Below are 27,652 nucleotides of genomic sequence, written 5' to 3' on the forward strand. Positions count from 1 at the left end.
GCAGAGGTACAAATCAGTTTTATTTGATCACCAGTCATTAATTTTGACAATCTATCATTCAGCAGGAACTCACCAGAAATCCAGGCAGCACCTGCCCAACTGATTTAATTCATTTTCCTGCTCTAGCCTTATTCTTGGAAGCCTGCACTCCCATTATTAACCCAGTAGTCCCTTTGATTATACCCAGGACGGAATGGCTCAAGTGTGGAGCAGCAACAGAATGCTCTCCCTCATGTTCTCAAATTGGTGCGCGATGCCTCCTCGCTCAGAGTGCCTTGACCTCTCCAAGGTGGACAAAGGGTTGTCCTGCTGGTGCCCCCTGTTGCTGGAACTATGGACAAACAGTACTCTGACTTCTCCCACTGACTATTTATTAAACTTCTAAGACGCCTCCCAGAAGCACCTAATTTCATCAGTAACCCTGGAAGACAAGAGTTTCTCAAACTGGGAAGTCACAAGTTCTCAGACAGGTCCGCCTTCAAAAGGGGACAGTGGCATTTAACACATGCATGGTGTTGAGGGACTTAGAAAGGAGTAGTCCAGGAACTTCTCAAGCCTTCGTCCCACAAAATGATGCTCTCTAAAGTCACGGAGGGTGAAGTCCGCGTTAGTCCTGCTACGCTCTAATAGTTGTTCATCACAGAGCACCTGGCTGCCATTGTGTGCTCCTGGTAACAGAACATGCAGTTTTTCCATCCCAGAGCAGGAAGAAACAGGTTCTGACACACAGGGCTGGTTCGCATGACACAACAGTCCTCCGTGGGCTAATTTACCTGCAGGGACTGTTATGTTATGCCGGGCGCCTGCGAGCATGCAGCTTGCCATGGGTTGTTGGGTCGTGCCAACCCAGGCAGCAGGGGTTGTTTGAGTGTTAGACAACCCTCAAATAACCCTAAAACAAGCTATGGGTTATTTGAGGGTTGTCTAACCTTCGAACAACCCCTGCTGCCTGGTTTCGCACGACACGTCAAGCCATGTGCCTGCGAGTGCCATGTAAAAATGGTGCCCGCAGGTGCCAGACAGAGTCTGACAGGTATATTAACCCATGGTGGGCTGTCGTGTCATGCGAACCAGCCAAATTAGATGTGTGTGTAGATCACAGCAGTGACATTGCGGAAGGGTCTGTGATCAAGACAGAAGGCAGAGATGTCAGGGACAAAGATTGCAAAGAGTTCAGCAGCTCAGTGTGGACTAGCACTAAAAGATGGCTCTGTTGGGGAACTGTACATTATCCTAACTTTATTATATCATCTCAGCCAGCCCATAGTGGGAGCTGTTGGCATTTGTGTTCATTTAAATAAAAAGAGAGAAAATTATCAGATTCATGGTGAATTATGGGAAAGAGGGAGAGGTGGACTTCATACCAGATCATAGCTGGCAAAATTGCAGCCCAGATCCCAATACATCCATGTAACACATCCTTAGATCTTTATATGAAAAAAACATTAAAAAGTGTGACCTAATGTATCTGTGGCCAAAGGAGGGAAAGTCAGGCAATGAATGAAACATGAAGCAAGGGACATGCTCCAGATGCAACATCATCCATTTCCTAATCGGTTTAGTTCTAGGGTTGCCAGATAGTCCAAAAAGAACTCAGGTCCTGCTCAGGTTGCTGATAGAACTGCAGAAGGAGACCCTAATACCCAGAATGTGTAGACCAAAGAGACACAGGGGGGAAGTCATTGATCATGGGTTGGCTGGGAGGGTGCAGAGCTGTCTGCTCTTCACTCAATGCTCTTCAGAAAGTCTAGCAGACCATGGTGCCACTCATCTGGCTTGTCAAGGTAACAAGCATGTCCTGCCCCTTTCATCAGCATCACCTTGTGATTAGGTAGGTTCTTCAAGTTGTTCAGGCTCACCTTGCCCAGCTGATCATCCTGGTCCCCATATACAATGAGTGCTGGTGTCTAAAGGGGAAGAGAAAAGAAGTTAAGGGTGGATGCCTATTGGGATAGTCGGATGCCTCCGAAGCCAACCATACTATGCAGGGCAGGTGGAGTATGGAGGGGATCCTCTGCACTCCACCCACCCTGCTTTTGCAGCTAGATGGCCGATTTTGGCTGTCTAGGTGGGGCACGTTGGAGAGGAGGATGTGCACTGCATAGCAAGCAGTGTAAGTGGCTTCCACAGTCTCATTCCCTCCCCGCCCCTAGGAATGCCCCCTATTCACCTCCTTCACGCTCTGTTTCCAAGTGCGGAGACCGGCGAGAACTGTGCCACCTGCGACGCGGGGGGGGGGGGGGGCAGGGAGCATGGTTTCTGGCAACAGTCAGAGCACTGGCTCTGACCTTGGTTCCCAGGAACCGAGAAATCCTATGGCCCTCTAGACACTGTCTACTGCCTATAGGATTGCTCTCTAAGTGTGGTTAAAAAAAATACCTGAAGGGCACAATCCCATGCATGCTTATGGCTGGTTCGGAAATGCTGGGAGTTGTACGAATTTTTTCTGTCTAAATATGCATAAGATTATGCCCTACATGAAAGAAAGGGGTAGAGGCAGTCTTCCTGCTTGCTAGCTTCGTCTATTCGCTTGAACCATAAAATCCAGGAAACATACTTTCTCTACAGCTTTTTGCATTACCTGGCTCCCCTATCCACACTGTAGTGAATCCATGCAGATGCCACCTCCTCTCCATGATATGTTGAAAGTTAGTTAGTTGGATAAGCTGTTCTTGGTGGTTATCTTCCATTTAGGCACATGTTCAGACAAGCCATGTGCAAGATGGACAAATGGGCATCCAATGTATACCTAACCTTTCCAACATCCACAGTACAAGAATTTCCTATATCGGTTCCCCGCACCCCTTCATTATGCAGTCTATGATGAGTGCAGGATCAGCACTATATGCCTTTTCCCACATTCAGTCACAGACAGGGAAATGCAAGGCAGGCGGAACAGGATCACAGTGGCTAGCCCTGCCCCACATATGTTCAGTTCCAGGTGGGAAGTAATCCTACTTACGGGCAAACAGCATTGTGTAAAAACTCTGTATATGCAGCCAGGAATTCTGAAACAACATGGTCATCCATCACACAGACAGAGCCAATGCACGTACACTTTGAACACACATAGGACTACTGCCTGGGCTCACAGCAGCACTTGAAAAACGCAACCCAAATGATCAAGGGACTGGAAGAAGTTCCCCGTGAGGGAAGGTTGCAGTGTTGGTGGCTATTTAGCTTAGAAAAAAGATGAGTAACCGGGGGGGGGGGGGACAACACACACATGATAGAGGTATATAAAATTATGCACGGAGAAAGTGGATGGGAAGACCTTTTTTTCTCTTAATACTAGAACTCGGGGTCATCCAATTAAGCCGAATGGTGGGAGATTCAGGACAGAAAAAAGTGCTTTTTCACACAGTGCAGAGTTAAACTATGGATTTTGCTACAAGATGTGGTGATGGCCAGCAACTTAGATGGCTTTGAAATAGGATTAGACAAAAGCCCAGAAGGCTATCAATGGCTGCTAATCATGATGGCTATACACCATCTCCAGAATCAGAGGCAGTATGCTTCTTGGTACCAGTCGGTGCAGAACGTGAGCAGGAGGCTGCTATTGCTCTCATTCCTGCTTGTGGACTTCCGATTGCCATCTGGCTGGCCACTATGTAAACAGAATGCTGGACTAGATAGGCCTTTGGTCAGATCCAGCATGGCCCTTATGTTCACACATGATCCACACATGGGTTCAGTTTACCGAATGTATAAAGAAGGCTTACCTCTGCATGGTTCACTGCAATTGGCTCATTTTCTGCCAAATGAAGAGTGCAGGAAGCTAAGATGTACTTGCTCCCTCTGTGTCTCATACTTGGTTGTTCCGTGCTTATCTTGCTGTTAGTGCTACACATATATCCAATTATTCCTAGCAGTAGAACAACCCTGTCTTGGTCATCGTACAAGTGGAAATCTCCAGCAAAGAAAACAAACCTCGTCTACATCTGCAGAGGCTTGAAATCTCTATAGCAGAGATCTGGATTTGTAAGAGTACAGGGAATTCCCACTGCTGTCAAAGCTATTGTCTTACAGTGTCACCCTGGCTAAAAACAGTTTGCAGGTCACATCTGCAAGGGCAAAGGCACACGCAGGAGACCAATATTAGGAAGAGGCTAAAATTCAAAGGTGAGGAATCTGGATAAGGGTCAGTTTAAGTGCTCTGCATTTTCAAGAGGCATTATAAAGCAGTATTTTAGAAGTTAGGGAAGTTACAGTCCTCATCCCTCTGCTTTTATTTTCTTTTGAGTGAAGAAGCAGTAATGTGGGTTTTTTTACTGGTTTACATAATGGGGAGATGTTTTGTCCTAGCAGCTCTCATATCTTCTTGGCTTGGAATAAGGAGAGCAATGTGGACATAAAGGTGAAGGGATACTTGCACCCCATTATCCTCAATTCTTAGACTGCTCTTTTTGAGACTACAGATAGTCAGTGCAAAGAGAAACAGCCCAAAGGCTTCTCTGTATATGTCTGTAGGCCTGAATGTAGGCCGGCCCCTTTGAAAGTGTATTGTATCCGAGAATGAGGCAGTGGGCAGTGCCCTCTGGTGGTCAACTGAGGGGGTTTTATAAGGAATCTTGTGCCTGTTGGATGCAATCACTGTGTTCATTTAAATAAAAAGAGAGAAAATTATCAGATTCATGGTGAATTATGGGAAAGAGGGAGAGGTGGACTTCATACCAGATCATAGCTGGCAAAATTGCAGCCCAGATCCCAATACATCCATGTAACACATCCTTAGATCTTTATATGATCTCCTGCTCCATTTTCCTCACACGGTTTTGAAATCTCAGCTGAGTTTCTCTGTTAACTCCCAGTTCCTCCAAATGACCATGTGTTGAAACAAGATCTGCCCCAGCTTTAACCCCAGAATCCCCTCCCCTGTCCAAACCTAGCTGTCAAGACAGACAGACCTTGACACTGGCATATTGTGTGGCTGGGAACTTCTCCGTGCAGATGGGGGCCACCGGGATGTAGGCCTTGAGCAACTCATTGTGCTGGAAGAGGAACGGAAGCGAATACATCCCACTGAGAGATGGGCTGATCACCACTGCCTGGTTGAACTGGAGGGCCTCAAAGACCGACTTCAAGAAACTGGCTGGTGCTGGTTCTCCGACAGGAGTTGGGGCAGCAGCCTCTTTGGAACGACCTAATCCTGAACCACAAGAAATCAGATGCCCCATGTTACACATACTTAGCAGATGAGCAACTACAATAAAATCTGCAGAGGGACCCAAAGGCAGAAATCATCCTGTGGCTACAGCAGGACCTGTAGGCTCAGGGCCAAATCCAGCCCTCCTGGTGTCCCAATTTGGCTCTCCCACATGGTTCCACCCCATTTCCCTCAACCACTGAGCACAACTCCACTAGACAGGCCCAGAGGCCCATTTAGTGGGAAATGCTATAAGAGATGAAAATGTTGTTCCTCCCTCTTGTTTAGTTACAGTAGGTCAAGGAACTAGGAGGCTGTGGCAAAGGCTTCACAGAAAAGGTGAGTTCTGAGAGAGGCTTGAAGGAAGGAAGAGAAGGCACCACACAGGTGTACTCGGGCACTTCCAAGCATATGGAGCTGCAAGGGAGGAAGGATGGAGTCTTTTGAGGGAGCAGGAGAGCTTCAGATACTGAAGGGTGGTAGACCTGGAGGAGTGAAGGTCACAGACGGCTGTATCAAGATATAAGAGTGGAGAGATTAAAGAGGGGAAGGAAGGCCATGGAGAACTTTGAAGGTAGGGACAGGAGCTTTTGCTGGATCCAGCTATTACGTCTGAATCCTCAAACCATTGATAAATTACAGTTACAGCTGTTGCTCAGCTCCAAGAGGATGCTGCAGCACGGAGACAGTAAACTTATGAACCTATGAAGCCCGGTGTTGAGCTCATGAAAACAAAAGCAGATAAGCAGCCCTAAACCTTGGACTTCCTGTTGTACCTTTAGAAGCTGAATTGTGGTGTCTGTTGTTAACTTTGGTTAGCATAAACCATGATTTGACATGATGTCCAAGCTGAGCCAAATGGGCGTACTGGAGCCAAAATACACACTTGTGCGACCTTATTTTGTATCTGGCCTTCCATAAAGGAGCATGACCTACCACATTTAAAAACTAACATGAGAATAGGCAGTGTTCTGTTCAACACTCTGCTGGCATGGCAGGCTTTCCAGGCGAACCCGTTGTGTGAGCAAACACTGTTGATGTTGTGCTAGAGGTTGCTTATGCCGGCACCACGTAATTTACCTTAGTGGTAGTATCAAAAAGGGTACTGCCTCTATCATTCCTCCTGCTCTGGCAGCAGCAGCCTGGCGGGACACGGGATAATCGGAAGCCCCCAACGTCAGATGCCTCCAAGACTGGATTCATCGTGCAATCAGACTGCATGGCACTTCACAGAATGCACGAAGAGAGGCTCCTGCCCCAAAGGGCTTGCAAATAGGATACTGGCCATAGAGTCCTGAGAGGCAGGCAATTACTTCCCTTGTGGGAAAACCATATTCTTATATTTTGAATTACACCCGCAATGGAGGTCTTGTTTTCCACCAGAGCAGCCGTTCACGATCTAAGTCGTGATGCAGCTTCCTTGCCCACTGAGACTTACCTGGTAGGTCAATAGCTACAGCACAGTACCCCGCTTCCGCCAATTTAGCCAAAGTCTGCAGGTTGAGCCAAGTCTCTGATGAAAAACGAATGCCGTGCAGCAGCAAGACAGAAAGCCAAGGGCCCTGCTGAGCAGGTGTGGCCTGCCGGTAGAACAGGGTCTGCCCACCCACTGTGATGGTGCTCTCAGTCAGTTGTGTGGCAGCCATCACTGTGGTGGCACTGGATCTTCCAAGAAACCTGAAGGTAGGAGCACCAAAGAAGAAAATGGAACAAAAAACAAACAGGAAGGACTCTAAGCACTGGCTGCTTGGCAGGGGAGAAGATGGACTCTTTTGCCCTATGCCTTTTTGCCTTTAGCTTTGCTGTTTTAAATCTGTATTTTAAACTCCTGCACTGCTGCTAGGTTTTATTGTGGTTGTATTGTTATCGTGTGGTTGTAATGTTCTATATATTTTAAATTGTTTTATTGTGTGCTGTTTGGTTTTAATTTTTGTGAACCGCCCAGAGAGCTTCGGCTATTGGGCGGTATAGAAATGAAATAAATAAATAAATAAATAAATAAAATGCGTGGGCTCACTGTACCAGTTCTCACGGCCAGTTCTTCACTTTTAACATTTTGTGCTCAAGCATGGATGCCCAAGTATAAAATGCACACATCTCACATCAAGTTTGGATGGCACACCTATCAAATTCAGCATTGTCCCTTTAAAAAACAAAGCCAAAGGTGGAACTGAAAAAGAATGGGTCCCCACTCTGGAGTATTTTGAAGGGGCGCATGCCACATCCTCTTCACACTTGAAAACCGACACATGGGCCTTGCACCTGTGTAACTATACTCGGGTATAAAAATGTAAAGTGAGAGCCGGACTTCAGTTGTGGAGAACCTGGAATGGGCTCTAACCACACAGCACTAGAAGAAGAGAACTTAAAAGGGATTCCTCCTTGATTTGGAATGTCTCCTGGGGTGGGTGCGGGGGCAGCCCGTCCGAGACAAGGGAACATTTGCTAGAATTGTCAGGCCTGTCACAGGGAATGCTGGTGGGCTTTGCCTCCTCTCACAGCTTGGCCATTTCCATTTTAAAGCAGCCTTGTTGATGCTGCTGCACTCACAGCTGGTAGTGCCAGGATCGCAGAAGGGGGGGGGGGCAAGAAACGTGAGGCCACGTGCAATGACTGGGCTGATTTCTGTGTACTAAGTTCATACGCAGTCCCTGCATTCCTGCCCTCCTGACTCCACACGTAAGCTCAAGACTTTTGAGCCCCAGGAAGATGTGGAGAGGGGCGGGCGAAGGAGCGTGATCTTCATGGCAATGGCAGCATGCGGAGAGGGGAGGGATAGCCTCTCCGTCCCCAGGTACAGACCCACCCACTCCCATGAAAGAGCAGGGTTAGTTCCTGGGCAAGGTGCCGGATGAAAGCGCGGGGTTAGCCCTCCTCTAGGAGTACACCCAAGACACCTAGGAGTAGGGGGGTGGGCGCGGCTTCCAAGCAGGTTAACGCCTCAATTTCTGAATATTATGCACACAGATGGCGCACTTCGTCCAGACTGTATAAACTCGGTATGTTTACACCGGAATCGCGGGGGAGGGGGGAGAGGAAGAAGCGGAGAACGGAAGAGGCCCGGAGTCACTGCACGGGGGCCGCCACGAGCTACGCGTCCTCGGAAGTCACTTGGGAGGAGGAAAGAAGCAAGGAGCACCTTGTTCTGCGGAAAGAAGCTCCTGACGGGCGATCCTATGCCTGCTCAGACGCGGGGACAGTCCTACAACTCCCAGCGTTCCCCAGCCAGCATGGACCTTTGTAGGCCTTCTCCGCCGTCTAAACATGCATAGGATCGCACCCTAAACTCCCCCCTTGACTGGATTCTTTTCTGCACCTGCTGGTGCAAGTCATGGCACTACCTGGACTACCTGATAGCTGCAACGGCCAGTTTACCCGCTGCTCAGAATAGATGAAGAGCTCTTTTGGGCGCGGGCCGGCACAACAGAACGCGGGGGGAGGCGGGGGGCAACTTTTGCAAAGCAAAAAAGGTGAAGTTTCAGGAATACGCTACCTCCCAGCAATAGGCCACAAAGCGATCGCCGAAAGATTCGCTGCCTTCCTGAGCTTCCGGGGTCCAAAGGTACTAAAGGAAGCGTGTCGAAAGGGGGGGAGACGATAAACACGAAAAGTTACAACATTTCTAGGTAAACGTTCACACAGGCACTAGGGGCATCTAGTGGAATTGCCCGGCATATGCATCCGTATTTACAGAGGCATTTAAAACTTATAATGTATAACGCTTCTACGTTGTTTCTGTGGTTTTATTTGCTGCCTCCCTGTTAGGTTACTTTGATATTTGATGTTACTGTTTTATCGTACACCGCCCTGAAATCTGAACTTGATGAAAATGTTTTAAATAAATAATGTAATGTACAACCTGTGACACTGATCCTAAACACTTTAAAGTGAAGCCTCATTGATTTCAGTGCTTCTCACACCCCCAGATGTATAGGTTTGTGCAATGAGATGCTAATTTCAGGCAAGGTATTTTTCAAAAATCATAAACCCAGATTAACTTGCTGAATTAAAACAATAGAACAGGAGATATAAACTGGCATATCAGTGTTTGTTTAATGAACATGTGCAATATACTTCAGAATCATCTTCAAGCTTTTATGTCACTACTCGGAGAAGTGGGCTGAGCGTAACAGTGTTTTCTTTCTGTCTTGTTCAAAAGCTGGCAGATGTTGATGACTATCTCCCAAGCGTTGGTGCAATAGCAAGAAAATATTACTCTCCAGGGAAAATTCTGAAAATTTATAATGAGGTATTGCAGGGCGTGGGGGGATAGTGGCCCTACGTGCAGCTTCATTTTTTCCCCTGGGGTTGTCAGCGATTGGAGCATAGAGTTGATTCTTGCCACCTAAGAATTCATTACTCGGTTACAGATATTTCATTCCTGGCCTCACTGGGAAAAAATATACACACACACTCCAGTTTAACTGTGAAAGCAAATGGTCATCAGTGATTCCTGATATTTATTTATTTACAAGTACTTATAAACTCTCCGGGAGAGAGCGCAGGACAGGAAGGCCTGGCGTGCTATGGTCCACGGGGTCACAAAGAGTCGGACATGACTGAACGACTGAACAACAAATTTATAAACTGCTTACCTCTACAGATTTCAAAGAAGTGTACACACATCATAAGGATATAAAAAACAGTACATAGAACATGTAGTCTCTATTTATCCAAAAGAGAGTAGGCTAAACTACACAGGGAAGACTTTCATTAACAGATGTGTCTTCAACATACACCTAAAAATAATTGGTGCATGTCTAACGTCAGGGAGAGATTGGTAGTGGTGGTTTTCCCACAAGAAGAAATTCAAAATTTATCTTATATGAAAGGCAGGCTCTTCTGATTTTATTAGGCCCCTTGCAATTTGTGTATTGGGGAAATCACCACAGGCCTCGTTACAAAACTGGCAACATGGAACATGCTTCAGTGAAGAATCACTGTGGCCTGGTTCATACAATTGTAGCTGGGAAAATAAGCCTACAACAGCCAATGGGTTCTAGGTAGCCCCCCAAGCAGGGCATGGCAGCCACAGCCTCGCCCCATTCTTTGTTACGTAGCTACTGGCATTATTCACCGGCATGCTGTGACTGGCCATGGAGGTTCCATTTCGCTATTATGACTAACAACCATTGATCTACTTATCATCCATGAATAAATAGCCTTTTACATCACCTGCTACCCAACCCCTTTTTCTGTTTCTTTTTTTTAACTAGAGATGGCAGGGATTGAATCTGGGACCTTCTATAATGCAAAGTGCCTGTTCTACCACTGAGCTACGAACCTCCCATAACTCATTCCTAGAGCAGCAGAATGGGTGTCAGGAATTCTGCTGCCAAGATCAAGGTGTGATAGTCTAGTAAGCAAAAGGCTGGGAATCGAAGCAAATAGGTTCTCTTTCTTGTTTATTGAATATGGTAAGATTTCTAGTTTTCTTAGAGTCCTCTAATTTTTCAATACATTTAGGGTGTGCACTTATTTAGACTTCATGATACATGGCTCTATGTTGGTCCTGAGTCCTTCAGCTGACATGAAAGGCCCCAGATGACTGGAAGGCAACAGGGCCTAGATCACTGAGAATCCAGTCCAAGAAATTTAGCGTCTGCAGATCCTTAACTTGGTGGTCATAAAAATTAATAGCCTCGGTAGTAAGGATTTGAAATGCTAGGCAAGGATGTGGGTAGTCTTGTAGGCAAGGACGTGGGGTGGACGCGGGTGCAGCAATAAGTAGCAAAATGTGGGAGGGATTTTGGCCTAGCATGAAAAAAGGTGCTGGGGTGTCCCAGTTGTCTCCCTGTCACACACGGGCATCTATTCCATCAAGCTGGCCTAGACTCTAGGAAGTTAATGGCAAGTCATGCTGTACCTGAACAGATGCCCTCTGGAACATAGAAAGCTACCTTATGCAAGATCAGACTATGTTTCCATCTAGCCCAGTAGTACCTACTCTGACTGGCAGTGGCTCCCAGGGGTCTCAGGCAGAGCTGGTTCCCATCACCTGTGACCTGATCCTTTTGTGTTACTTGCAATACCAGTGATTGAACCTGGGGCTTTCTGCATGCAGAGCATGAGCCCACCATTAAGCTCTGGTCCCTTACACAATGTCTGAAACTCCTGTTTTGAATCATGCGATTAGGGCTACTTCTAGAAACCATGTTGTTGTTCAGTCGTGTCCAACTCTTCGTGACCCCATGGACCATAGCACGCCAGGCCTTCCTGTCCTGCACTCTCTCCCGGAGCGTGCTCAAGTCCATATTCATTGCATCAGTGATGCTATCTAGCCATCTCATCCTCTGCCGTACCCTTCTCCTTTTGCCTTCAGTCTTTCCCAGCATCAGGGTCTTTTCCAGTGACTTTTCCCTTCACATTAGGTGGCCAAAACATTTGAGCTTCAGCTTCAGTATCTATCCTTCCAATGAGCACTCAGGGTTGATTTCCTTTAGGATTGACTGATTTGACCTCCTTGCAGTCCAGGGCACTCGTCTAGCACCACAGTTCGAAAGCATCAATTCTTCGGCGCTCAGCCTTCCTTATAGTCCAGCTCTCACAGCCATACGTTACTACTGGGAAAACCATAGCTTTGATTATGCGGACCTTTGTCGGCAAGGTGATGTCTCTGCTTCTCACTATGCTGTCTAGGTTTGCCATAGCTTTCCTAACAAGGAGCAAGCATCTTTTAATTTCATGGCTACAGTCACCGTCTGTGGTGATCTTGGAGCCCAAGAAAATAAACTCTGTCATTTCTTCCCCTTCCATATGCCAGGAAGTGATGGGGCCAGATGCCATGATCTTAGTTTTTTTAATGTTGAGTTTCAAACCAGCTTTTGCACTCTCCTCTTTCACCCTCAACAAGAGGCTCTTGAGATCCTGGAAGGAGCATCAAGCCATCAGGACTAGTAGCCATGGCTCGCCTTATTCTCCATGAAATGGTCTAATCCCTTTTTAAAGCCATCCAAGTTGGTGACCATCACCATCGTCACCCAGGGAAGCATGCCCAGCAGCCTTCCCCAACTTGGGCCCTCCAGATATGTTGGACTATAACCCTCAGCATCCTCCGACAAGCAAGATGAGGACGCTAGGAGTTGTAGCTCAACCGATCCCTACTGCAGGGCACAGACTGAGCAAGGCCGCTGCTGTACAGGATGGCATCCTTAATCGCTTTGCAAGAGTGGAGGCCGGTGGCTCCGGTTCCAGTGGGGCTGTGCATCCGTTCTGGATTTCAGTCAGAACGAGCCAGAACTCTAAAGGATCTGACCAAGGTGCTGAACCCGGTCCCCAAACTAGGTTGAGCACCTTGGATGGCGCCTTTGGGGTTCTGGCTGGTTCTGACTGAAGCTTGGAATGCATTTGCGGCCGCACCGAATTCGGGGCCGCCGGCCTCCACTGGCTTCTAATCGGCGTGCCTGCGCGCGCACTCCCCGCTCCGGCGAGCGGCTTCGGGCCCGCCTCCTGCGTACTTGCCTGAAGACGAGCCCGAGTTAGTTCCCGCCGTCGGCCGCTAGATGGGGGCCGACAATAGGAGGCAGGCGGGCTGGTAGGCCCCGCGGCGGGAGGCTTCGGTGTGACGCAACTCGGTCGCTTGCCCGCCGGATTGGGCGGGGGGGGGGCAGGACACAGCTGCTGCTGCTGCTGCTGCTGCTGAAGCTGCTACGTGCAGGTACCGTCGGCCAGCCGGCCAGCCCTTCGCGGGGAGGAGCGTTTTGCTCCTGGGGCGTCGGGGTCGCTTGCAAAGGGCTGGCTGCAAGAGGCCATCGCGCATGGGCTGGAGAGGGGAGGCAGAGGCGCGGCTCGGGCGCGGGGTTGCTGGCCTAGGCGCGCTGCCTCCCTCCCTGGGGGCGGAGAGAGGCAGGCAGGCGGGCAGGCAGAGACCATATCTGGCTTGGGCTGTCGTGCGGTGGGGAGAGGCGGGGACGGCGTGGCGGGGGGATCTCCCAGCCCTCCGGAAGGTGTGGGTCTAAGGAAGGCAAGGACTGCTCGGTTGCGGCGCGTCGCCTGCATCCCTCATGATGCGCTTTGGGGGTGTTGCGTTTGAAGCAGCTTTCAGAGCAGGGCTGGGCAACCTTGGCCCTCCAGATGTTGCTGGACTGCACCTCCCATCAGCCCCAGCCAGCATAGCCGGTGGTGAGAACTGATGGGAGTTGCAGCAGTCCAACATCTGGAGGGTTCCAAGTGTGCCCTCTCTGCTGTAGCGGGACACCTGGCATTTCAAAACTAAACAAAACATGGCTCCACACGACTCCAGAGGGCGAGGCTTGTCTCCCCCCCTCCATAAAGCCAGAGCAAAGACGTGTGTGTCCCCACGCCCCCCCCATTCCATTATATTTTCTTGTACGCCTGACATTTTGACCAGACATCCTATCTTAGACCAGTAATAATAGAAGGGTGTAGAATTAATGTATGTGCCTTTGAAGTAACGTGTGCTATGTCTTATATCTGAAGGAGGTTTCCAAAAGTGGGGTTGGGGTAGGAGACGACCCTTTATGGCCTCTGGCTTGTGACATCTGTGAGTGCTCTTGGCTGGCACTGAGTGAGTGGAGGGGTTGCAGGATATGTATGTGTGTATGAATGGATGTGGACGTGCATCAGTGAGTGCTACTACTCACCCTTACACCTCTGTGCAAGCTGCAGAGTGTCCAGCAAGAGGTTTCACATTGCCACACCTCATCCGCAATGCCTCCTCACCCCCCACCCCCTGCGCACCTTTTGGGGCCAATGAAACTTCTGGAGGAGGAGGAAGGTGTGTATGCAGGAGGAGGCAAAAAAAAAAAAAAAGGCTTGTAAACAAGGGTGTGTCCTATTACATTTACACTAGGCAAGAGCAGTAGGGAACTGTGAACCTCTCCCAGCAGGAATGGTGCTGTCCCTGCTACTTTTTTGAAGGTGCCCATGCTTCTTTCCTGAGAGGGAATTAGCTAATGGCTCAGAGGCATCCCCCAAACAGCAGGACAATGCTTTTGACAGACCGTGGTGGAAGAGCTCATGGTGTGCACCTCTCTCCACCCACCACGGCAAAGTCAGTACAAGAGGTGTTGGAGCAGACCATATCCAAACGCCATTCCTTAGGCCAAGCCCTGACTTCTGTCTCGGATGAACTGGCAAAGCTTGAGAAGCGCCTGGAAGAGACCAGCCACCGAATCAAGGCTCTGGAAGCAACGGTGGTGTCCACCCAAGGCTGTGTAGTCAAACACTCTGCTCTGATGAGGGAGCTGGCAGTCGGGCGCCTGGTGGCTGAGCGCAGGCTGGAGAGCCTCGAGAACAAAGCGCGAGCTCGGAATCTGCGGGTCGCTGGGGTCCCAGCAGCTGTCAGAGATGTAAACCTCATTCCATTCATAGAAAACCTGGTGGCGGCTGCCTTGGACTTAAATGGCAAAGAGGTTCCCGTCTGTATAGAAAGTGCCTACCGTCTCCCAGCAAGTAATGCCCAGGAGGGTAACGGCAGGACTGTGCTAATAACGCTCTCTGACTTACGGCATCGGGAGAGAATCCTGAAGGCATCATGGGCGACGAAGTTCCACGGACATGGGGTATCCTTCTTTCCTGACCTCAGCCCAGCCACATATGCCAAGAGGAAGCATTTTGTTGCACTCAGGCGACAGTTCCTGAAGGAAGGTGCTCGAGCTTACGTATTGTACCCTGCAAAGTTAAAGGTTGTTCATCAGGGAAAAACCTACAACTTCAAGGACAATGAATCTGCAGCTCAGCTGCTGGATAGAATCCGACAAGGTAGCTGATGAAAGGAGAAAAGAAATGAGGATACATCTTGAGGCAGAAATTGAAACCTGAGGCAGGAAGCTATGGCCCTTCTTTTTTGTGGTTGTGGTTCTTTTGTACTGCGGTGAAGCCCAGCTTTGGCTATGTCTGTTCCTTATTATTTTGAGTAAAGGGCAGAGGTTAGTAATGGGTATAATAGAAAGAGGACTAGTTCAGGCTTGCCATCACAGGGTACCTTTATTGCAGGGCTGGGCAACTGGTGGCGCTCCAGATGTTGTTGGACTGCAACTCCTATCAACCCCAACTAGAGATGTAAAATTTCCAGAAGTTTTGAAGCCATGGAAAAAACTGGTTTATTTCCTGGGGGGTTTTTTTTTGGGGGGGGGGGGATGGAAATTTGAGGGGAATGGAAAAATAAGCAATACTTATTTTTTAAGCACTCTTTACAGATCTAAAGTCACGCTGCTGCTTTAGGACAGCCTTCCCCAACCTGGCGCCCTCCAGATATTTTGGACTCTGCTCCTATCAGCCTCAGGTAGGATGGCCAGTGGTCAGGAATGCTGGGCATTGTAGTCCCAAACATCTGTAGGGTACCATGTTGAAGAAGGCTGCTTTAGGAATATAAAGCAGCCTTTATGTTCATAAAGTTATGTATAACGTGGTTTGCTCATAAAATTATAATCATATTTGAAAACTTTAAAAAGTGAATTCGGTTAGGGAATTTGTAATTATTGTCTGAATAAACTATACTTCTACAATTTAATATATCAAACATGATTAATTTTTGAGCAAACCAAGTTATACATAGCATATTTTAGGTTCCTATCCTATGTCTGACCAGAGGGAACTTCAGCACGTAGTGCTTGAAACACCTGAATCATCCTAGAATCCAGAAGAAGCAGGAAGAACTGGAGGCAGAGGAAGACAAACCCAGAAACAGAGGACTCTGTAAAACAAAACCCAAACTGTCAAGAATGCACATATTCTTCTATATTATGATATGGTGACTATTCACATGTTGGGAAACTGAGCATGTCTTGGACAATCCCTAAATGTCTGTCAGTAAAAGATACATTGGATCAATAATTTTAATAAGAAATGGAAGAAATGACTATGCTGAGAATCTTACAGGGAGGATTAAAAAAAGTTCCCCCATGGATTCATTATTTCCAGACATTTTACATCTCTAGTCTTTCTATAAAAGTCATCCTATTACACAGCTTTAAAAAATCATTGGGGTGGGGAGTAAAGGCTTGGTAGCAATATATGTCTTAAATTCTAAAAGAAAGTATTTCATAATCCAAAGTTGTTCAATTTTTCAGGGAAAAAACCAAAATGGCCCTTGGGGAAAATGGGGAAAACTTTTTTTTCTGGATTTTTCAGTTTTTTTCCCAGGCCTTCACATCTCTAGCCCTAACCAGCATAGCCAATGGCGAGGGATGACAGGAGCTGTAAGCCAAAATATCTGGAGGGCTGCAAGTTGCCCAGACCTGCTTTTTTGGATGAGGTGTGCAGTGTCTTGGGCTGTCTCATGGGAGGGCTGATTTCCATAGTGTGTGTTCTCCTATCCCTGCTTGAATAAGCAAGGTGGGTGTTTCCCCTCCCAAAGGCAACAACCTTTCTCCTTGCTATAGCCCTGTAATGAGCAGCTGCTACTTACTGCGAAGGGTTGAGTGGTGGGGAATCTCTTCCTAATAATGCCAAGGGGAGTTACTCAGATGGAGGTGGTAAGCCTGGTGCTAGGCCAGTCCCAATCTCTGCGAGGGGGATCAGCTGGCCTGCTGCAGGGCACAGTGACTATCAAGTCACTGGCCTGGAGAACTGCAAAGCCTCTGCACAGACCATCGTACTCTTCAGCTGTGTGTCATCCCCTCTGTTTGGGCCTGCATGGCTCACTCCTATGGCAGAATGTAGTAGAGCTGAAAGCAGCCACTACAAATGCAGATCATGATCAGGTTCACATACCATCAGCAACCCATGGTTAACAAACGGTGGGTTGTTGAAAACGCAGCAGGAGTGTGCATGATGGTTAAACCATGGTTCAAACTCTGGGCTATTTGTCCCCCAACAGCCCAGAGTTCTGGGTTTTGCCATCACGATAAATAACCCAGGAACAGGGCGTTGCTGTGTTATCACAACAGGACCGGGAGGGAAGCTGGCTGGGAACCAACATGCCCGCTTGCTCCTGCTTGTTCACAGCTACCTAGGGTTTGGTGTTAGTTTTAACCCTGCTGTGATGTGTAAACTGGGTCATTGTCAGTTAAAGTGGGTGTCAGGGTGGAAACTGAGCCAACAGAGCCCCAGAGCAGTTCTGATTCTGAGGAGGAACAGCAATCTGTGGGAGAGGAGCTCGCTCATCTCTCACAAGCACAGCAGCTGGCAGAAATTCCTCCTGCCAGCATTCCTGGGATAGATAGTGACCCTGGCAGTGAGAGAGCGCTGGAGGGAGGCTTGCTGGACGCTCGGCGCAGACGCAGGGAGCGACAACAGATGGAGGGCGCGGAAAGGAGGCATAGCGCTCGTTTGGCGCGCAAACAACGGTCGCATCCCAAGGACCCAAGGGAAAGAGGGAGGATCTCTCCCTAGCCCATAAGTTCAGGGTCTTCCCGTGGTTCTCCTTCAAACAGGGACCAACTGTCTTACCTGGAGCTTAGACTACTCTGCTAACTTTCCCCAGTGCTGTTCCTTGCTTTGGCGCTAGCGACTAGTATACTGAAAGAGTCATAAAGGAATAAAGTCTCGGAAAGAATTCCTCATCGTCTGTGTCCTAAGTTGGCTATTGGTGGGGACCGCAAGAGGCAGCTAGGGCACTCCTGACAGTGGGGTTCTCTGTTTCTGGGTTTTATTCTCCTACCCTGAGCTTCTTAGTAATATGGTATTTGCCTAGCTGGCCTTCCATGCCCCTTTTGGGGCCATTTTGTGACATGGACAGAGGTTTGTGAACTCCTCTGTGTCCACTTTCCATGAATCTGACTTTTATTGCTGTGCATTTAAGAACAGCAAAAGCATTTTGCTCTAGGAGTGACCATGTGTCTTTGAGGTGAGTATCCTTACTGCGAGAAATTTACTGTCTCCTCCTAAATTAAAGTTCATAGCCAAATCCAAGCCACCATCTTGTTGGTGATGGTGAGTCTGGGTAGGGAGTAATCTGTAACTGGCCGGGCACTATAAGACAGATGCTTTTAAGGAGTTCTGTATGTTATGGGTTCAGTAGCGCAGAACTCAAGCCTGTTTTGGTACCTTAATGGTAATTCAACTCCCTTGGAAATACAGTCCCAGTTGGGTGCTCAGTATTTTTTCAAAAAACAAATCTATGGTTTGGTTGTTTAGGAGGTCTAGAAAATAAATACTTCTCCCAAGGCTTGTAGCATTGGTCTGTGACAGAAATAACATTGTGCTGATTGCTTTGCTTTCCTTATGGATGATTCTAGAAGGGTGAGAGAACCACTCCTGCCATTTCAGAGCCATTGGAATGCATCACAATCATAGAATAGTATAGTAGGGTTGGAAGGGGCCTACAAGGCCATCGAGATGATGGCTTCTAAAGCACCAGAATATAACCTCCATTGATGCAAAGTCAGCTTAAGGACAGGTCGTCTATAGGTGTCAGATCAGCCCCTAGCCTAGGTGCTTACCTAAGACACCTTCAGGTATTGGGCACTGAATGGTTTTTCCCCAGTAAGCACAACATATGCAGTACCTGTTTTCTCTGTAAGCAGTCTGTGCATGGGCTCCTGCAGTTTGTGCTCATGGGGTAACTGTGTGCCTTCCCATCGCCTCTGAAGGTCAGATCCACTTCTTACAGAAAAGCTTCTGATGTCTTTTGTTGCATACAGGCTGCGGCCTCTGTTATTTATGGGTGAATCTGATTGCCTTTCTCTCTCTCTCCCCCCCCCCCCCCCCGGTGTCATGAGAACCTTAGATATGGGTAAGGTAGGCGAGCCCAGCAAAGTGTTTATCCTTTCTGATTCCACTGGGGATGAGGGAGATATTGTTCCAGGTTTTGGATTAATTTGTAACAAAGAAACTGAAAGAAAAAAGGTGGGGGATGGTGTATTGGGATCTCAAGAGACAATGGCAGACACAAATTTGGCCAAACTTAACCTGACATTAGTAGTCCTAGCATCAACAGAGAAGGATATCAGCAGCACTTTGATTCTTGCCCTAGACTGAGCTGTCAGAGCTGGGCAGGGTTTCGTTATGAAAGCAAGATATAGCAGTAGGGTGGGGCGCTGTAAGGGAACTTGTCTCATCAGGAGGGCCTAAAAGCTAGAGTAAGTTGGGGAAAGGGAAGATATTAGGAACAGACAACAGTGGATATCTAGTGAGTGCCCTCTGACCAGGCTCGCACGATCACAGCAGGGGAAACAAGCAACGATGGCTTATTTCCCCCACTGTGCGTGCCAGAGGGATTTGCATAACTACCTTCACTAGGGCGGCTTGCCATATCATGCAGACCCTGCAGGGGTGGCTTGTTGCTATGGTTAACAAGCCACCCAGAACCCGTGGGCAGTTTTAGGGTTCTGGAAGGGCTTGTTAACCACGACCACCCTCTCCGGGTTTGCATGACATGACAAGCCACGCCAGCGATGGTAAATTGTGCAAATCTTCCTAGTACGCGACCGGCACGTGACCAGCATGCATGGCGAGGGAAATAAGCCACCATGGCTTATTTCTACCACTGTGATAATGCGAACAGGCCCTCTGTGTGGGTGTGAGAGTGGTGGGGTGGAAGGAAGGAAGGAAGGAAGGAAGGAAGGAGAGAAAGGAAGGAGGTATGGTTGCCACCTTTTTTCTGACAGATCTCCTGTGCCTTTAGCAGCTGTTTGATATGCTGCTTCTGCTGAATTCCTGCTTTTATTGTCGTGCAAATCTAGTAATTGGATGAGTAGTGGAGTTCATGCTGAACCTTTGCCTGTTGGGTAGCCCGCCGCTAAACAAAAGCTGGCAACTATTGTGGGGAAGGAGGCATGGTGCAAAAATACCATCCGTTGATTAATTGGGTGATTGCCAGTGCTAGTTCCAGGTTTTGGAGGGCCCTTTGGAAAGACACCCTCAGTGGGTGCCCACCCCCCAATATGGCCCACCACTTTGTTGCTGCTGTGTTTCTCCTCACTGTTATTGTGTGTTCACTTGCTAGGGAGAGAGCTGGCAGGCTAGTGAGCAGGCAGGGGCAGCTGCTCCTGCTTATTTCCACGGCTTTCCCCCCAGTAGGCCAGAGGGAAAGGGCAGGCAAGCAAGCAGGTAGCAAGGGTGAGGAGGAGCAGCAGCAGGAACATTGGGACTCTTGGCAGTGGGCCCACCACAGGGGCGTGGGCCTTGGTAAGTGCCCAACCATGCTAACCTCCTGATGAGCACCTTGGGGACTGCATTCACACTACCTGGTTAAGTTTCCTAAGATTGCTGTAGAAGAAAGGGGAGTGGGGGATGAAGCCTAAGTAGCAGTCCAGTATGACATTCTTTCTGAGCCACGCAGGCAATTTCAACGTTAGGCCCAAGCCCTCTAGTAGTGTCACCTATCCACCTCCAGCAACCCCAAGTATCCTAAAGACCTGGAGGATATCACTAATGTGAATTGCTAATACTGAGCAAGATGAGCCAGGTGTCTTTGGTTCTCCAGACCTCTCAACGAAAGGACTAGGTATCTGTGATACCAAATCAGCTGTAGGCATTGTAGAAATGGTTTGGGGAAGAAGCAGTTCCTACTTTGATCTCAAATCAAGTCACCAGTAACCAGATGAGTCATTGTCACCCCCAAACACCAGGCATGCTAGTTGCAGAGGAGAGCACAATGCCATACAGCAGGCATGGGCAAGGTGTGGCCCTCCAGATGTTTTGGCCTACAACTCCCATGGCCCCTCACCATTGGCTATGCTGGCTAGGATTGATGGAAGTTGTAGGCCCAAACAGGGAGGCTAACTTGAACACAGCCCCCCCCCCTAATTTTGCATCTGCCTTGCCCGCTTGAAATCCTGCGTAAACCTGCAGCTTCTGTTGGTGCATGGAGTCCACTTGCCTTGTTGCCCTGCCATGGCAGCCCCTGCTCAAGCGCTGTGATCCTAGCTGTTCTCTTTCTCTCCCAAACTCTTTCAGAAAGGATGACTATGACTTTGATCCGCAACAGGCTGGGGCTGCTGGTCCTAGGAGTCCTCGTCACCTTTGTCCTCTACCTCTTGCTCCCTGCAATCCAGCACGAGAGGTTTACATCCTCAGTAGACGTCCCCAAGCCCCGGGCAATGGAAGAAGAGATGAGGAAGGGTCAAGCAGCTGGCAATGTCACCATCTTGACAGGGACAGTCCTACAAAACCCCTCTGTTTTCTTTAGAGAAGCTGTACTGGCACAGAAAGCTGGAACTCCTTCCACTGAAAGGTAAGTTGCCGTCCTACTCCCAGACCTTAAGGAGCCTTTGTAATCTTAGATAATTTTTTTTGAAATGTGATGTCCATACTAATAGCGTTCAGCAGCATCAGTTTGTGTTGTGCTGATGCGTCTTCATTATAATGAATCGGTTGCTTTTGGTTGGGTTGTCCCTACCGAGAACAAAACAAAAGTTTGCACATTGTTCTTCCTGTGACCCAGTAGCACCAAGGCAGAACCTAATGCATGTAGCCTGTGCTGTAGTAGAGACTCTTCCAAATGATCTGGAACCTAGATATCTAGTCACTCATGATCACTCAGTGTTCTTTGCTAAACTAGCATGGCTTTGAATTAAAACCATTCCATTTTTTCTTGTTCTTAAAAGTGAATTCTTGAATACCTGCTTTATTTTGCCCCAGTGGCATTTGCATTTCTTGCTAAAAATGATTCTTCAGTGAGTAAAAGAAGAAATATATTTGATCTCTTCAGTTATTTTGGCACCTGTGAGTGGCAAGCTGTGTCAAGTACTATGGCTAAGTACTGGCCTGGCCCCTGGGTCAGCTGCTACACGCACACATGCACTGAAAGTTTTTATTTCATTCTGGCAATGTGCAGAAAAGTTCAACACAGCAGTAGCCTGCTACTGGGTCTTGCTGTTGCCAGAGTTTTCCCTCCTACATCTGCTGCGGTAACCTGTGGACTTTTCAGATAGTAGTTTTATTGCACAGCAAATGTGTAACTGATGCTCAGTTATTGCAGGAGATCCAAATATCTTTCCCCCAGCTAGTATGTTGGTTGTGAAGAAATCACATTTTCCCAGCTTTAAAGCACAGCATTTTATCATGGGGGAAATTATTTTGTCCCAGTTAGCAATTTTGCAGCTGGGAGTCGTGTGTATGTGTGTGTGTGTGTGTGTGTGTTGGTTGCATAAGTTCCTATTGCTGAGTGTTCATGACATCTCTGGTGACAATGCCCACTCCATTTAAAATATGTTATTTTATTTTTCTCGGTTTGATATAGGAATGTTTAGATTTTGTTAAATCCATTCTGTCTGTGTTGCGGATTGTCATGCATCTTTCATTCTGTCATCCGCTCATTGACGGAATTGGATTTTTTTAGGGATGTACAAGAATTTTGTTCTAATGCACATTAGCACAAGTGCAAATTTGTGCAAACCCCCCCCCCCCCCCGTAAAAAAAACCCTGGTCCTCAAGTGCACATGACTCAGAAAAAGCTGGACCTCTGCAGAAAAGATTCATAGACATCCAAACCTATTTGAATCTGTTGCAGATTTCTCCAACATCCCTAGTTTGATAACCAAAGTGCTTCCTACTGTACCAGTGCAGAGTGAATACATGTATTGCTGCAGTGGTACAGTAGAGAAAACTCTGGCAAAAGCTTTCAAACTTACCCCATCCCTTGCTGCAATCCCATGCTGTTCTGCGAATTCTCTTTCTCCCCCATGTTCATATTGTTCTAAGCTGAGTGCTCCTCACTGGCACTGGAGAACACATCTACTCTCCCCGCCGCCGCCCAGCAGACCTACACCACTCCTCCCCCAAATTCAGCCTAACACTATTTTTGTGCTAAGGAAAAACATCGATTTTTGTTTATTTGGAAAGACTCCAGAATCTTCCCCTTCATATTGCATTTCCCTTCACAGACTAGCGGTAATCTTCCTTCACGGTCAGGCCTTCACTTCCAAGACGTGGGAGGAACTGGGAACACTGGCTTTGCTTTCCGAGAGTGGATATCGCACAATAGCTATTGACTTGCCTGGTAAGAATAAGCTGCGAACGTGTCTGTGTCTACTTCGACTTTCCACCTTCCGCTTTATGTGCTCTTGTGGTCTGATGGTCAGGAATAACGACGCTACGCTCTTGTGTTGGCAACTAATTTGTAATGGGGCTGGGAGGAGAGGTGGAAGGACCAGCAAAGTTGGCCCTGCTCAGTGAATCACTCCCATGCAACTGTGCCACAGGCAAAGGCTTAGCTGATGCTGTCCTCCCCGGCGAGAATGCCAGCAGAACTGAAGGTGCTGCCAAAGCCTCCGTTCATCATTCACATTGGGGAGAAAGTTGCTGATGTGCTTAATAAGGGGAGGGATCCTTGGAATCTGGTGGCCAGATGGGAGAGTCCCTGGACTGCCAGTTGTCTGCCACTGGTCTAACTAGCTCATTCCAGAGAATTATGTCCTTTGAAGCCTCTGGCCAGCCACATAGAAAGGCACTGCACTGCCCATCTTGCTTGGATATAGTCCTCTTTTTCAAACAGCACTGTGTTCACTAGGGGAGAACGCTTAGTCCCTGCTCTGGGATTCTTTGTCTTAGTTACTAATTGCCTTGGAGATGTGGCAGAACAAGCCTGTAAAAGTTTGGCTTGTGTTACAGCACAAGGTGGTGGCTAATTACTGATAACCAGGGGCAGATGAGTTTGAAGGATCTCAGATGCCTAGATGTACTTTGAGCCAGATTGCTGATTCTACTTGGAAGGAAGGCAATAGCAATTGTTAGCACATACAAGTGGAAAGCGAGTTGGGATAATAGCACAACCCGGTCATTTTTCTTCTTGAATGTTCTGACCCCTGCACTGTCAGCTCCCTAGAGACTTCAGTTTCATGGGAGTTCAACTCAGCTCTGCATTTTGCAATGAGTCTCAACCCTCCCGGAATGACTTGTCATTTTCCCACTTAATACTGGTTTCCTGTTTTTTCCCCAAATCACAGTAATACATGGCTTTCATACAGTTCTTTTTGAGACTGTAAAGCAAATGATCTTGGTAATTCTTACAACAGCCCATAAGGTAGCTCAGTACTATTACTTCCCTGAGGTTGAGGCTGAGGCTTGCCTAAGGCTACAATGTAAGTTCATGGTTGAGCTGAGATCTGAAACGGAGGCAGGGGGGCCTTCCTGGCTCACCTTCTTACTGCTACTCCAGCTCTGGAGAACATAACTAATGGGAGGAAAACAGTCCTCTTCGCCATCCTTGGCAAAGGCTATGAACTCTAGCTCTACCACCCCCCTAAAGCCCTGATTGACCAGCGGATTGGAAAGAGGGAGACTGGCCTATTTTTGCTGTTTCCTTTGAACAGGGTTGGGGAACTTCTTTCTGCCAGAGGGCCAGATTCAGTCTTGGAGAAGCCCTGGAGGGCCACGTTCCAGTGTCGGATGGGACTGAAAGCAAAGGAGGCAGGGCTAATGGAGTGGGCCCCCAAATTTTAAAAAATGCTGGCATCTTTTAGCTTGAAGTTCTCACTGCCAGTTAGAGCCTTGTGTGGCGCAGAGTGGTAGGCGGCAGTATTGCAACTGAAACTCTCCCCACAACCTGAGTTTGATCCCTTCCCAGCAGAAGCCGGGTCCCAGGTAGTCGGCTCAGGTCGACTCAGCCTTCCATCCTTCCGAGGTCGGTAAAATTAGTACCCAGCTTGCTGGGGAAAGGTAGTCACGACTGCGGAAGGCAATGGCAAACCACCCCGCTACAGTCTGCCATGAAAACGCCAGCGCAGGTGGCGTCCCTCTAGGAGTCAGTAATGACTCGGTGCTTGCACAGGAGGAACCTTTCCTTTCTTTCTCACTGCCAGTAACTAAGCCTTAGGAGAGGCATCACAGCCATTTAGAAGGGGTGTGTGGGGAGGAAACATAGAAAAGCCAGGGAACCACCAAACAACTGGCGGTTGGAGGGAAGGGGGTGGTGCCGAGGGAAGGGGGTGGTGCCGAGGGAAGGGGGTGGTGCCGAGGGAAGGGGGTGGCCACCTGGGGAACCCCAACAGGTTGGATAGGGACCCTCAGAGGGCTGGATTTGGCCCCCAGGACTGAGGTTCCCCCCACCTGCCTTTGAAGAAGGAGCCTGAATGTGGGAGAGCAAGGATGTGTGCATGTTTATGGTTAAAGCAGCCAGAATTGCATAAACTCGTACAAAGCCAGGTTTTCTTTACCATTGGAGATGGGTAAGATCAGTGTCTGGCATCCCTCTAATGGCTCTCCATCAGTGTCTGCTCGTTGTTATTGCCGCCTGTGTCTATGCTGGGTCTAGTTATCCCAGTTCCTTATTTTCCTGACAGGCTATGGGGACTCCCCACACTCCAGTGCTGTTGAGACAGCACAAGGCCGTGTTGCCTTCCTGCAGCAAATCTTCAAGGAGCTGGGCCTTCAGAAGCCTGTTTTGATAAGCTCGTCCATGAGCGGGCGCTATTCCATTCCGTTTCTCCTGGCCGGTGGGGAACAGCTGAAGGGCTTTGTGGCCATTGCGCCTGCGAGCACCAAGGACTTCACTACGCAGCAGTATCAGCAGGTCAAGGTAAGGGAGACGCGAGCAGTGAAATGGGGCCCTTTCCAGTGCCTTGGTGTAGAGTTCACATAATAGGGATCTCACAGGGGCAAATTTAGCCTGTGATTCCAGCGAGGAGGTGGAAAAGGGAGAGCAGGGCCAGGCCTTGCTCACAGGCACAGCTCTGATGCCTTGCATGGGACCTGTGTAGAACAAATAATCCGTACACATAGCGGCTACAGAATTGGGTATCTGGCATGAACTCTGGCATTCCAGGAAAGTCAGCCTTCACCTTTTTTAAAAGCAAGTTTTCAACCTTTTCATTTGGGGGGGGGGGAATTGGGATATGTGGGCAGTGTTTGATGAAGGGGCAGTAACTGGAGGAAACTGAGCCAGCCTTCCGATGTTCAGTGACTTTGCACTGTTTCAAGGCTTCTGTTTTCTGCCCCCTTGCTTCCATTCCCAGACAGCTGGAATCTCCATGCCTTTCCCTGTGTACACCAGGCAACTGGTTGGTCACTGCTGGAACTTGGAACAGAACGCCGAACTAGATAGGCCTTTGGTCTGATTCAGCAGGGCTCTCATGTTATGTTCCTATCATTCTGTTCTGTCTCTGCCTTGCGCTGCTCCAGTCCAAAGTCTGCTTTAGGGAACATTAGGGAAATTAGGGAACAGGGCATTTTTCCCAGGTATGGAAATGCATGCAAAGCTGTTTCAGTGTAACATTTCTTCAGAGAAGAACTTCCACAACAAGAACAGGGTTCTCTCAGTTATGCCAGTTTAACAATTCCTACCCCTTTGCTTTATGCCCACATGCTTTATACGTTTAAAGTCTGTTACAATAAGACTGTTTGCAAAGTAAGTCTTACTACGCACATGATCTTACGGTCATGTCAGTTTGTAATCCTGAATTCCTTCTAGAGATACTTGGTCCCCAACATTCCCTTCTGCCTGAATGTCTCCAGGTAACCTTTCTTCCCTGCTTCTTGGCAACAGGTACACTGTTGCATCGTGGGATATGGTCCCATGACGCAGCTGTACCTGATGTACCGTGAAATGCAGAACTAGGAGAAGCAGAGCTTGGAGGAAGTGAAGTAAAGGTGGTGGTGTTGCATAGAGCAATCACTCTGGCTTCATAACCCCTGGAAGAAAGACACTGGTGGAAATAAACCCTGTTGTGCAGGCAGTGGAGAGGTTGGCCATTGTGTTAGTCCAGACATTCACTGGGCATTTACAGTTTTCCCTATGATGAATAACATATAGCAGCTTTCCCCAACCTGATGCCCTCCAGATGTTTTGGACTACAACTCCCAGCATTCCTAATCATTGGCCATGCTGCCTGGGGCCAGCGGGAGTTGAAATCCAAAACGTCTGGAGAAGACTGGTCTGTATGTGATCGGCCATGTAGGATAGCAGTACGCCAGACACAGTGGCCGTCCAGTCTCCAGGATCTTCCACGCGGGCCTTTTCATAACTTGGTATCATCTGAGGCTCTGCTTTGTGCTCTGCCCTTCTCTAAGAAGAGAACCATGGTGGGGGGCAGGAGGACTGGTACAACTGTGGATCCCACTCTCTGGAACACCCTACCAAGATAGTTTCCCCCATATATCCTTTTCTCTGTCAGCTGAAATGTATAGAGTGGCGTGGACTTCTTGTGTTCATTCATCTGCTGTGTTAAATGCTCTTGATTCTGATTTATGCATACCATCTCGAGTGCATCCTTGGAAAGGCAACTCAGAAATGTTACAATTTCAACGGGGCTTTCAAGGAACTGCCCACCGGTTCCACTGAAAAGAATGGCGCTTGTTCGCCAGCAGTGCTTGGGGGGATTGTGCTCCTCGTGCTTACTTGTACAGGCCCCTTGGAATATTCCTAATGTGTTAATGTTTTTCTCTCTCTAGACTCCAACCTTGATCATCTATGGAGAGCGGGACACTGGCCTGGGCACCCAGTCTCTTCAGAGCCTTCAGCAGATCCCCAGATCCAGAGTGGTCATGCTGCCTGGAGCCAGCCATGCCTGTTACCTTGATAAGCCCCAGGAGTTCCACAAAGCACTCCTGAACTTCCTTAGTGAGCGCAAATGATGATGGCCCCCTGCCTGTCTGCCCTGCCCTGCCCTCCTCTTCCTGGGAAAGAGTCAAGACTGCATCTCTGCCATGTAACCGGGGTGC

At 48.4% G+C, this 27,652-nt stretch overlaps 2 protein-coding genes across 5 annotated transcripts; one reads left to right on the top strand and one right to left on the bottom strand.

The window, feature by feature from the left end:
* On the bottom strand, positions 1 to 8,704 carry LOC146354748 (putative protein-lysine deacylase ABHD14B). Of its 3 annotated transcripts, none has more exons than XR_014788485.1 (5): positions 8,640 to 8,704; positions 6,585 to 6,823; positions 4,908 to 5,149; positions 941 to 1,907; positions 1 to 881 (listed from the first exon to the last, which is right to left on the bottom strand). XR_014788485.1 is itself a non-coding variant. In XM_084839697.1 (5 exons), the coding sequence occupies exons 2-5, from the start codon at positions 6,790 to 6,792 to the stop codon at positions 1,873 to 1,875; spliced, it is 531 nt and encodes a 176-aa protein (XP_084695823.1). In that variant the 5' UTR covers positions 6,793 to 6,823; positions 8,640 to 8,704; the 3' UTR covers positions 1 to 1,872. The 3 variants fall into 3 exon arrangements, 2 of the variants coding, with proteins under 2 accessions (XP_084695823.1, XP_084695822.1); XM_084839697.1 differs by adding an exon at positions 2,963 to 3,008 and having other exon boundaries at positions 1 to 1,907; XM_084839696.1 differs by having other exon boundaries at positions 1 to 1,907.
* ABHD14A (abhydrolase domain containing 14A) lies at positions 7,729 to 27,652 on the top strand. Of its 2 annotated transcripts, XM_084839694.1 has the most exons (6): positions 7,729 to 7,940; positions 8,114 to 8,145; positions 20,951 to 21,227; positions 22,879 to 22,994; positions 25,276 to 25,511; positions 27,383 to 27,652. In XM_084839694.1, the coding sequence occupies exons 1-6, from the start codon at positions 7,891 to 7,893 to the stop codon at positions 27,563 to 27,565; spliced, it is 894 nt and encodes a 297-aa protein (XP_084695820.1). In that variant the 5' UTR covers positions 7,729 to 7,890; the 3' UTR covers positions 27,566 to 27,652. The 2 variants fall into 2 exon arrangements, with proteins under 2 accessions (XP_084695820.1, XP_084695821.1); XM_084839695.1 differs by lacking the exons at positions 7,729 to 7,940; positions 8,114 to 8,145 and adding an exon at positions 13,969 to 14,869.

The sequence above is a fragment of the Heloderma suspectum genome, chromosome 2, assembly GCF_057233095.1.
Source record: "Heloderma suspectum isolate Gila_16-S chromosome 2, 16-S_ref, whole genome shotgun sequence".
Lineage (NCBI taxonomy): Eukaryota > Metazoa > Chordata > Lepidosauria > Squamata > Helodermatidae > Heloderma > Heloderma suspectum.